Here is a 12,001-nt window from a genome sequence, read left to right as displayed (position 1 = left end):
TTGGTACAGCAAAAACGACGACAACAAAGCAAGAGCGTTCTGACTTCTTGGGGAACAGTTTCCTTGACGCCTGGGGGTTTTGCAGCCCCGGTTGCCCCCAGGGCACCGGAAAGCCCGGGGGGGCTTGGAGCTCCGCACCCCCCCGGCCCACGCCAGCCCCCCCGGGGCAGCCGAGGGCGGGAGGCTGGAGGGCCGCGGGGCGGCCGGGGTGCGAGCTGCCCGGCGCTTCCCTGCCTCCTTCCCCCCAGCCGGTATCAGGTATTGCGAGGAGGGGTAGGGGCCCGGGGAGGAGATGGCTGGAGGCTTTCCAGCCCCGGCTCACGCAATGCAAACTCCGCACGCAACGGGGAGGCGACAGGCGGAGGAGGGGAAGCTCTCCGGCTCCCTCAGCCCCCAAGATGCAGGCGAGACTTCGCCTCCCGCCAGAGAGGGCTGCGGGCCCGCCCGCCACCCCGCTCCCCTCCCGGCACCTCCTCCGCTAAAACTTTTGGCCCCGGCCATAAAAGCATCCGCGGCTCGGCCGCTCCACTTGGCGAGGGCCCAAGGGCGGCTGGCAAATAGCTGCGACCCCTCGAGCCAGGGGAAGGGCCGGGCAGCGGCGATTCGCCAGCGGGGCTAACGGCGGCACGCCCGCACCGCGCCGCGCACCGCGGATGCCGGCGGACTTAAAGCCGCGAGCCCCCATGCCAGGCGCCCAGAGGCGGCTGCTCCGGCTGCGGCTCCGGCTGGGGGCAGCGGGCCGCCCTCCCCGCGCCCGCTGAGCCGCTCGCCTCCGCTCCCTGCAGCGGGCTGGGGTGGCCCCGTCCCGTCCCCGCAGCCCGGCGGGAGGGAGGGGGCGGCGGGAGCGGCGGGCAGGTGGCTGCCGGCGCGGCGAGCTCCGAAGGGTTAAAGCGCTGGGAAGGTGATAACAACTCTGCGCTGGGATCGGGTGCAACTGGCATTTGCCTGCACATGACCTGCCAAGCTCCGGGTGACAGGAACCGGGGCGCCTAACGAGTTTCCCAGAGGCTGAGAGCTGAACGTCGCCGTCGCCGCTCTCCTCCCGGGGCTGCCCGTTAGAGCTGCCGCCGGCTGCCCGCCGCCCCTCCATCCTCCCCGAGGTCTGGGATGGAAGCAGCGTGCAACAGGTCAGTTCTGCTACAGCCGCCCGAGGTGGCCGTTTATTTCACCCCTTCTTCTTCCCCCCGCCGCTTCAGAAAGGCTGGAGCAAACGGTAGGAGCGGGTGGTCCGCGGGCACGGGGATGGGAAGCGGGACCAGCCAGCTCTGCCACGCCGGCACCTCGGGCATCCTCCGCAGCCCATCCCCGGCGCCGCCGGCCGCCAGCCTGCGCTGCCGCGACGGGCACGAAGGTGCGGGGAGGAGGGAAGGGCTGGGGACAGAGGGGGGGCTCCGTGGCCATGTGCGGAGGTTTCCCCTCCGGAGCAGCGGGAAGCTCCGAGGGCGGCGCGGGGAGCCCGTTTCGCGCAGGGGCTCTCTCGCCGGGAGGAGCGATGTGCAGCGCCGCGGTGAACCTGTCTCCAGCGCACGGCGGCTGCCTGCATCTGCGGAGGCTCGCCAGGCGAGAGCATCCTCCTGCCTCCCTTTCTGCCTCTCTCAGCCGTGACCTTCTGGATCCCCCGCTGCAAACTTTCCCTATCGGGGGGGGGGGGGGGGGGGAGAGGGAGACAGCAGCGGCCCCGCCGCCAATTATGATTTTGATCCCTCACTGAGCGCTCGCCACTCGATTATCCCTTGTTTCTCGCACAGGACGCGGGCGGGCTTTAGGCAGACGAGGAGCGCAGAGCAAGGACGCAGCCCGACTCCGAGCGCCCGGACGGCCGCCGGCGCGCCCCTCCGCCAGGCCGGCGCGCCCCCGTCCCCTCACCCGCCCGGGCTTCCCCTGCCCGCGGGCGGCGGGCAGCTGCCCAGCCGTTCCGCGGGGCGGCGGCCCGCTGACCCTTCCCCTTCCCTTGCAGCATGTCCCTCGAGAGGCTCGGGGAAGCCCTGCGCGGCATCCCCCCCCTGCAGAGCGCCCTGCTGCTCCTCCTCTGCCTGCTCGCCGCCATCCAGCTGGGCAAGCTCCTCCTGCAGCAGCAGCAGCGCCGGCGGCAGGGCCAGCGCCGGGCGCCGCCGGGCCCCTTCCCCTGGCCCCTGATCGGCAACGCGGCGCAGCTGGGCAGCGCCCCGCACCTCTCCTTCGCCCGCCTGGCCAGCACCTACGGCGCCGTCTTCCAGCTGCGCCTGGGCCGCTGGCCCGTGGTGGTGCTGAACGGGGAGCGGGCCATCCGCCAGGCCCTCGTCCGCCAGGCGGCCGCCTTCGCCGGCCGCCCGCCCTTCCCCTCCTTCCGCCTGGTGTCGGGCGGGCTCAGCCTGGCCTTCGGCGGCTACTCGGAGCTGTGGAAGCTGCACCGCCGGGCGGCGCAGGCCACGGTGCGCGCCTTCTCCACCGGCAGCCCGGCCACCCGCCGGCTGCTGGAGCGGCACCTGCTGGGCGAGGCGCGGGCGCTGGTGGCGCTGCTGGTGCGCGGCAGCGCCGGCGGCGCCTTCCTCGACCCCTCCCGCGTCCTGGTGGTGGCCGTGGCCAACGTGATGAGCGCCCTCTGCTTCGGCCGCCGCTACAGCCACGGCGACGGCGAGTTCCTGCGCCTGGTGGGGCGGAACGAGCAGTTCGGGCGGGCGGTGGGCGCCGGCAGCCTGGTGGACGCGCTGCCCTGGCTCCGGCGCTTCCCCAGCCCCGTCCGCGCCGCCTACCGCGCCTTCCGCGACCTCAACCGCGACTTCTACGGCTTCGTCCGCGGCAAGTTCCTGCAGCACCAGCGCAGCCTGCGCCCGGGGGCCGCCCCCCGCGACATGATGGACGCCTTCATCCGCCTGCAGCGGGAGCAGCCGCGGCTGCAGCTCGAGCACGTCCCCGCCACCGTCACCGACATCTTCGGCGCCAGCCAGGACACCCTTTCCACCGCCCTGCAGTGGCTCCTCATCTTCCTCATCAGGTAGGGGCGGCCCCGGGGAGGGAGACGGGGCTCAGCGGGGCCAGCGCCAGCCGCGGGGATCCCCCTTGAAAGGGCGCCGCCGGGGCACCGCCGCCGCCGGGAAGGCTCCCTCGGCTGAGGGAAAGCCGGCCCGGACGGGCGCCGAAACCGCCGGGGCCGGGGAGCGGCGCCGCCGGGGACCCGCCGGGCACCGGCCCTGCGGCGGGGGAGACCTTGGCGAGGGCCGCTGCTGTAACAGAAGGCGGCACGACACCCGTCTGGCTTGCCTGCCCCGGGTGTTGCGTTCATCATCTGCCTAAGCTGTAGGCTTACGCAAACACTACCTACTCAGCCGCTTCTTGTAAAACAGGCAGATCTTTACCGCTTCCAGCTAAGGGTAGGATGCCCAGCGTTCACAGAACCTGCTGGGTTTCTCCCCATTTCTCCCATTTGCCCCGCATCCGACATGCGGATCTGCTGCAGGAGGAAAAGGCAAGGATGCAGAAGCCAAACTTGAGTACTTAAAGCAACTAAAGGCTCCTTGGAGGAACGCGTGCTTTTAGACAAGCAAAATAAGCAAGATTTTGATAATAAAAAAATAAGCAGTATTTTGGTCTTGGTTACTTGCTTCCAAACTATCCAGCCTTCAAGACAGTAATCTTAAAATACATTATAAAGAAAACATAGTTTGATATTAATTAATATTAATTAGAAAAAGCATACACAAACTAAGAGCGGGATGTTCATAAAGCTATTCTGACAATTCTTAGCAGGGATTTTCTCAGTTTAAAAACCTGCAGACTGCCACGTGTATGCAATATGTCTAGTGATAACAAACTCGGTGCTAGCTTTTACAAGTCACATGCAGAGCTGGAAAACCAAATTCTCGTTCCCAGGGAAAGCCCAATATTTAGAAGAGACAAGTCATTTCAGTTCTAGAATGAATTTTCAAAATTGGATCAGAATATTCAGTTTCAGCACATTTTAAGGTAGTTTGATTTTTTATGTTGAGAATCAGTTACATGTGATGTTAGAGCGTAAACTCGGCAAATCTAAAATGACACTGTTGCATGGGAAGTTTGGGTTTTTCTCTCAAAGTTTTCCATCAAGGTCTACACGTCCCTGCAATATATTTAAACTTTGCTCATGCTGCATTATTTAGGGTAGAGGTGAGGTTCTGTGAAAAAACGTTTACGGCAAGGATTATTTTTAAGAAAATCTTTTGAAAGCGTTATGTGCGTATACACGTCTGTCTTTGAATGACAGGTATCCGAATGTGCAGGCTAAAATGCAAGAAGAAGTGGATAGGATTGTTGGAAGAGACCGTCTGCCGTGTGCTGAAGATCAGCCTCACTTGCCCTACGTCATGGCTTTCTTGTACGAGTCCATGCGTTTCAGCAGCTTTGTGCCTGTTACCATCCCGCACGCCACCACAACCAACACCTTCGTAATGGGCTACCTCATTCCCAAGGACACAGTGATTTTTGTTAATCAGTGGTCAGTAAATCACGATCCAGCAAAATGGTCCAACCCAGAGGATTTTGATCCAACAAGATTCCTGGATGAGAATGGATTCATCAATAAAGATCTTACTAGTAGCGTGATGATTTTCTCACTGGGAAAACGTCGGTGTATCGGAGAGGAGTTATCCAAGGTGCAGCTGTTTCTCTTTACCTCCATACTGGTGCATCAGTGCAATTTTACTGCTAATCCAAACGAGGACCCCAAAATGGACTTTACCTATGGGCTGACCATTAAACCGAAGCCATTTACCTTGAATGTTACGCTTAGAGATACTATGGATTTGCTCGATCAGGCTGTCCAAAGACTGCAAGCAGAGAAAGCAGCCAATGAAAATCAGCTGTCAGCTAATTCCTAAGCAACAAACCTTGCATCTAAAGATAATCCCTCTCTCTCTTTTTAGACTTAAATAAGTTATAGTTTGTTCTGGTGGTATTTTTGGAAGATAGCCAATATTAGAAGAGCAGGAAGGAAAACTGCACAAGGTATAATTCAGTCCTCTTTTTAATTCTAGAAGGAGAGCCAGGGGAACAATTTAATATATTAAATAATAAAACATACGCAATTTGAAAGTAAGCCTTTTCTTTTCTAGCTTGTTCACAGAAGTCACCATTGTAAAGCGCTTTTTATCTACTGACTGGTTGGAGCATCTCCGGGAACTGTTTGTACAATCCTTTCCATGTCTCCATGCACTATGCCTTAACTCTAAGTTCACCTTCAGTGACTCCACATCCCGACGTGAAATCTCTTATTTAAAAGAGGGAAAAAAAAAAAAAAAAAAAAAAAAAAAAAGGGTTGCTCAGAACACTGCAGCCTGCCTCTGAATTCACTGTACTGGAAACTGCCGTAGGCACATGGCAGCTCCCGTGTTGTGACTGCTGGGATGTACGTTAATGCCTCCATAATAAATGTTCAAAGGATTTTTGGTAAAATGACCATGTAAAGTCTGGCCTTTTGCCTTCCAAAGTGTTTGCATAGATCACTAAAGAAAAATAAAATAGATTTGCTTATAAGCACATTTGAAAATAAAATTCATATTTTATATAAGAATGAACAGAATGTCCTAATATAGTAACTTTTCACTAAGTTTTGAAAGATCAGATCTGATGTCACCAAATGGCAAGGGTGATACAAACCATATGCTAATCTGTTCATTAGCATATTCATGACCAAAACCGATATTTGAATTAGAAAGTTTTATAAAGGTATAGCTGAACTTGGAATTTCTCTAGTAAAGAGTTAATATCGCTGTCCCTAGGCACACAGGTAAGTCCAGCAAAATCCACATGGGCTGAGGTATTCAGAAGTGAGAATTTGGGGGGTTTATATTAGAACTTTCATGCCGCAAGCCTCCGGTAAGGTGTACGGCAAATACACCCCTGCTCACTAGTCATTCTCTTAGGTTGAGTTAAATGGTATATCCAAAAATCAGCTATGTACTTTTAGTACGATTTGCTTGGAACAAAGTCTCAGAAGGAAAAATAATATTACATGTCCTAATTCATGTACCCATTAACTGAAGAAAAAGTACTTTTAAAATTTTTGTGAGGCAAAGGACAGCAAGAAAAACCAAACCCTATTATTTTAAAGTAAAACATACACATGAAACTTTATGGCCTTCAACCTCTGGCTAATGTTTGTGTACACAAAGCCGCATGCATTTCTCTAAAAAGCAACCAACCCTATGTAAATGCCTGATTTTGAAAAGTGTTGGGCACTTCTTTGGAGCTGCAGATCGCCTTCAGTTACATACGAAATCCATCAGAAATGAGAGTACCTCACATGACTTGCTGTGTTCAGCCTAGCACTAAATAAGGTATTAGTAGAGCTAGAAAAATAAGGGTGCAATGCTACACAGTAAAATAGCTCTGCTGAGACCTAAGCAAGTAAAGATGTGCACTGGGTCTTCTGATGGATGGCCAGCCTTAGGCACATTGGCAGCAGCGTCAGAACTCATACCGACGTTGGGAAGAGCTAGGTTAACGACACAGTCTTGATCTTCTTCAGTAGAAGTTTCTCTACTGATTTTTAAAACCTGAATAGAGCGTAAAAGTACTGCTCCGTAGCCCCACACAGTAGTAATGTACCTGTTTACAGTGTCTGACTTCGTACGGCATCTATCTACTCTTTTTTTTTAGTGCTAAAAAAGCTTTCTGTTGCATACACAAGGAGTAACCTCAGGTGTTTTTCTGAATTACGTACAAGTTTGTGATATCCCAGAACTTAGCCTATACCTGTGAAAAGCTTTATAAGTTACTCAGCATTTTCATATGGAGATCTACATTAGATCAAATGCTAGCAAGACAATTTTCCTTGTACCTTTGTAAGTATTGTTATTAAAAAAAAATATTAAGAATGTAACCTACAACTGAATAGTTATTCTAACACAAGGATCGCCAATTCATATTTTAATAAAAACGGCTTTTGCAATTTTGTACTGTTCCAAAGGCTTTAACTATGCATTGGCTACTAATGCAAGGTCCATTCACGCTGCTCACACCTGTCAGGGGGTCACACACTATATAGCTGTTGGTCAAATAATACCTCCTATAATCTGTGAAGTTACTCAAATTTAGTAGCACCCATTTAGAACGTATGCAGTTGTTCAGCGAGCTAACTTTTATGGTCATTTTGAGATGTATCGTGTTACCAAAATACTAAATAAAATTATTCTTACACTGCCTTTGCTTAGTTTATGTATGGCTTTCTAACATCAAGATAAACAGAATTGTTATATTTCTGATTTGGAAAGTATTTTAGATATTTGTTCGTATACTTTTCTCCTTCTTCCCATTTCTGGATTTTAAGGTTTTTCTCCATCCTGCCCTTGCAGCTTCTCAGGTCTGCCTGCTTATTCACACCTTGCCATCTCTCTTCAACTTCGTCATGCTGCTTGCTACGAACAGTCCCTGCTGCTCGTCTCAGCATCGATCTGAATTCTCTCATGTCTTTTGCTTTCTTCTAATACCTGTTAATCTCTCCTCAGCCTGCATAATCTCCTATGCTATGTTCTTCCCTCTGGCATTTCAGTTTACTTCCACCTCCCCTTATTTCAAGCCCACAGACTCGTTTTCCTTTCTCTTTTTCCCTCCTATATCTAGTGCTGGCATCTGTATGCTCCTGATACTGGATGCCCACCACTGCCCTTGGGACCAGTTTGTGCTGGTTTGGCCTTGGTGTATAGTCAGGAGTGCCAAGAAGGAAATCTCAGGGCCAAACAGTCCTTAACGTGCCCTTGCAGAGCAACCTCTCACAAAATCAAGGCAATCCTGTGGTGAAGGGTGGCCGTTGTTGCATATATAAAACATTTCTTCATGATGCAGGAGCTCCCCGCACCCCCGCTCTTTGTCTTCTTTTCCCCAGTCTGCTACACAAGCCTGCTTACTTCAGAGCCGTCTTAGAAGAGACCTTCACATTTCCCTAACCCCAAGGACATGGAACAAAAGCTGGGTGGGACAGAAGGCTGGGCAGACTGACTAGCAGTAGTTCCCTCCTGATTTGGGATACTTTCAGCTGGAGTTTCTCCCTAAGGGGGCAGGATTCTAAGTACAGGCTGAGTCGGTGAAATCAGAAGGAGCACAAGTTGAAGGCGACTTACAAAGACCCCCTAGAAGTAGCTAAGGACCCGTGGAGTCGGTGAAGTGTCCGAAGACATCCCATGCAGCGCATACGTGGCTGGAGCTGACAAGCGGGACGCAGCGTAGATGCAGAGCAGGTGTCCTCCCTGGCTAAAAGCCAAGAGCAACTTCATACAGTCAAGAGATGCTGCCACACTATCCCTGCTTCCCGTTAATTTCTAGGTATTTTTCTGCTTTACCAGCTGTCTACAGCTGAAGCCTAGACTCCCTCTTCAGTGTTGACAGGCACATTTTTATAGCAAGACCTGCTACCTTGGTGCCAACAGATGCAGTGCTGATGCAGCCAGAAGTCGGCATGAAGAAAGCATTCTTGTAGAGACTCTTGGAGATCACTACAAATACTATTTATAGCAGTTGAGGAGGGAGCCAAAAGTTTCTGATTGCCCACTGTAAGCCAGTACCAAGTGTGAAGGAAAGAGAATAAGACTAACTCAGCAAATCGGCCTGATTTTTTTTTTTTTTTTTTTTTTTAAACTCCGTATTTCCATTTTCCCTCTGTTTCATTGAAGCAGTTGTTAGAAAAACTATCATTTTCAAAACTAGGCAAGGTCACATCTGACAGCAAGTCACGCATATCTCATGGGATTTTGCATTTGCACTGTCACTGCCTCCCTCACCAACCTGTGACTGGGTGTCACCACAGCAATACTAGACAAATACACGTTGCTCTTCCTTCATGAAATAAAGCACAAAGAAATTAAGCAGCTGTATTCAAGACAAGATTTTTTCCTTTAAAAATCTTCATGCTCAGGTTGTAGTGATTTCAATGGGTCAGGAAAGCCAAGTGCCATCTCGCGCTTGCTTTCTCTGTGTATGTGTGCATGCACACACTTAGTCCATCTCCCAGAATTTTAGTAACGTCTTTCATTCAAGTTGAGATAAGGGATTAAAAAAAACCCAAACAAAGAAACACCAAAACGACAAAAAAAAAAAAAAACAAACAAAAACCAAAACACAAAACATGAAGCACAGAGAGAACTTACGACAAGCAGACGTTTCTCGGAAAACTAGTAGCTGTCAGACCACCCCACTACATAACAAGGAGGGGAAGCAAGTAGGCTGAGCTAGCAGAGCTGACATGGAATATGTTTGTACTATTCAAGTGTGCAATTACATTGCTTGTGGAGTTAATAGTTAAACTTGCTGGCTTCGGCAGGAGTCAGTTCAGAGCTGCCGAAATAAATATGAATAATATAACAATAAGGAACAAGACTCATCAGAACTTGAGAAACAACCGCTGCTAGAAAGAGGAGAGGGGGGTCAGGCCAGGATCCATGCAACAGCTAGCAGTACCAGCGGAGTCATGGCACAATGTAACTCAATGCAAATTCACAACAGCAAATTCCAACTAGTTTTGCATCAGACCCAGTATGTTTTTGTGAGTGGCAGGGACTGATGCATAGGTCTGTCTGTAGGAAATTGGTTCAGATTATCCAGGCAGGGCAACCAGAGACTAGGCAATTGGGCGCTTGGATTTTACCTGAGAAAAGTTGAAGAATTAGCCATGGAAAGTGAACAGGTAACATTTGCCTTTGCTGCACCTTTAGCTTGGTTAAATTTTACTCAGACCTCTCATTTGCCCACACAACAAATTCAACTTGGGATAACATAGAAGGTGGATCTGGCTTTTTCACGGATGAAGAAAAGGGCTGGATTCTGAACGGTGCTGTTATTTTGGTGTATGGTGCAACACAGATACAGTGATTCAAGTTTCTACAACTTCTTTGCTGTTTACTGCCCTGCATTTTTACAGCTGAGTTTTTTCATGTTCCAGTCACTTCTACCCAGACCAGGCCAACTCACTTAATTGTCAGGTGAAAACAAGCTCAGTGTTCAGCACAAACAGCCTGGAGCATTTAAGATGGCTGTAGCTGATCATTTGATAGCCCTCCTTTGGGGCTTTTTGCCAGCTTTTCAGACAGCTCCACTAGCCAGAGAAATTCTTCGCTTTGTTAGTGTTACCCTGTCCTTCAATATTTAGAGCAGATCTTGCTCCAGCCTGAAAGCGCAAAGCTGGAGATAACCAAATCAAACAAGAGTCTCCCAATTCCCTACACTCTTTATCTGTGCTGGACGTCTGGGGACACTGATCCACCAGTGTAGTTAACTCCGAAGATGCAGGATGCTGAGGCATTTCAACTGCACGTGTGCAGAGGCAGGGAAGGGAGTGAATGCACAGGGGACTTTTAATTAAAGGTGCATAAATCAGTTGTAGAGCTATATAGGAGTCATTTGCTGGAGTAGCTGAGAGGTAGCAGAAGCAAAAATATGTCTGAAGTGTAGGAAGATTCCAGCTAGGGAGGAACTGTGCACAGGGTCTCTGATTTCCAGGAAAAGAGAGGCAGTGATTTTACATTACTTGTACACACAGTATGTCAGGATTAGGGTGATAAGAATCCACACAGTATTAAAGAGGTTCACTCACATCAGCAGCAGGAAACATCAAACTGAGAGCACCTGGACGAAACCTCACCTTCACAGTGGGCTGAAGACAGAATGAGCGATTATCTTCCTGAAAACTTTGGACAAACAAAGGATGTCCAAGTACTAACGCCTCACTGCCTGTTAACTCAAGTGATAGATTTGGGAGGTAGCAAACGTGGAAACGAGAGCTGAGGAACTAAACATGAGGGATCGGGCTGTGCCATACAGGCTGCAGGATTTGAAAACAAAACCAGTCTACAACAGAAAGCCATGGGAAGTCTGTCATTCTCCTCGCCTCAGCATCCCCAGTGCCTGGGAACAGCGGTGAGGAAAAGACAGCCCAGCTGCAACGGTCTAAACGCCTTTCGGGGAAATTTTCCTCTTGACATTCAGAGTGGTGGAAGGAGCAGGCACTACACCGGACAGAAACACTACTGGTCTAGAGGATCCACTCAGAGCAGGCCAGTGTCATTTATTTGAGCAAGCTGAACAGGAGGAGGTTTGTATCAGTTGGCTATTCTCATGCTATACAGTGAGTTACATCTTCAGTTGTGTCTAGGCTTGCGCAATAGCCCCTAGGGAAAGAACGGCGTGTATATTGCAAGATGCTCCAGCACTGCTTTTATCCTCTGATATTATTGGTATATTTTCAGTGATGGATCGCCTTTTGTTGGCAAGGACAGTTCTACAAGAGTAGACTTTATTTCCACAATCTCCCTTCTCCCAACTTGAGCCCTGGTAAGAGCATAACAGTTATCATGCAGAAACAGGCTTCTAATCCTCTCATGACAACAAATGGGATTTCAGGTAATCATGTTTTCTGTGCTAAGAGTAACAGAACACCCCCCACTCATTTGGACTACTCTACTCATCGTAACTGAAGCGGAGGTGTGGTGTGAGACACCCTTGTTCCCAGTACGAAAGCAAGGTTTACGACAAATTTTAGCTTCACAAAGCAAGTGTGTTTTGCAATCATCTGCAGAACAGGATGAAAAAATACTCCATGGTTCTTTTATGCTTTGTGTTCTGTGAAAAAATTCCAAGCTGCAGTTCAAAAAATTAATTCTATGTATATCTTATTTTTAATTATACTTTTTCATTCTACAGAGAAAAATCATAAATTGTGAAGCTATTAATCTTTTGTGGTTCAGGAAATAGAAATAACTCAATTCAAGTAAAAAAAAAGTGCCACCAGAAATTAAACTCAGACTTCACATAATTACCCTAATGAAAAATGAGATTCCTAAATGAACCTTTGTCTCATTGTAACAAAACTCCTTTTCCTTCCCTTCGTTCACATGTATAGCTGCTGGGACACGGTGTCGTGCTGCAACTTGTTCCGAGACATAACTACGTTCATCTTTCTGTTTCTGGCAGAAGCGAGGAAGAGCTGTGCCTACACTCCGGCACAACGTACCCTGCAGGGAAGCTTTCTGGGCAGCCCTTCCAGGTGGCACGGGAACAA

General features: G+C 50.3%; 1 protein-coding gene across 1 annotated transcript; it reads left to right on the top strand.

Annotated features, from left to right (window-relative positions):
- The first annotated feature begins 422 nt into the window (after positions 1-422).
- CYP1B1 (cytochrome P450 family 1 subfamily B member 1) lies at positions 423-7,157 on the top strand. The gene is made up of 3 exons (XM_087775116.1): positions 423-1,127; positions 1,958-2,974; positions 4,220-7,157. Exons 1-3 carry the CDS (start codon positions 1,108-1,110, stop codon positions 4,830-4,832), a joined length of 1,650 nt encoding a protein of 549 aa, XP_087631242.1. The 5' UTR covers positions 423-1,107; the 3' UTR covers positions 4,833-7,157.
- Positions 7,158-12,001: the final 4,844 nt, after the last annotated feature.

Source organism: Nipponia nippon, unplaced genomic scaffold, assembly GCF_047370975.1.
Source record: "Nipponia nippon isolate SJK-2023a ecotype South Korea unplaced genomic scaffold, ASM4737097v1 scaffold_4, whole genome shotgun sequence".
Classification (NCBI taxonomy): domain Eukaryota; kingdom Metazoa; phylum Chordata; class Aves; order Pelecaniformes; family Threskiornithidae; genus Nipponia; species Nipponia nippon.
This window is presented reverse-complemented; position numbering and strand designations above follow the sequence as displayed.

What these genes read in the sequence shown, in the direction of transcription:
- CYP1B1 (XM_087775116.1), top strand. Translation starts at nt 1,108, where the DNA reads ATGGAAGCAGCGTGCAACAG. An exon ending in ATGGAAGCAGCGTGCAACAG is followed by an intron (nt 1,128 to 1,957) that starts GTCAGTTCTGCT and finishes CTTCCCTTGCAG; the next exon opens with CATGTCCCTCGAGAGGCTCG. An exon ending in CTCCTCATCTTCCTCATCAG is followed by an intron (nt 2,975 to 4,219) that starts GTAGGGGCGGCC and finishes TTTGAATGACAG; the next exon opens with GTATCCGAATGTGCAGGCTA.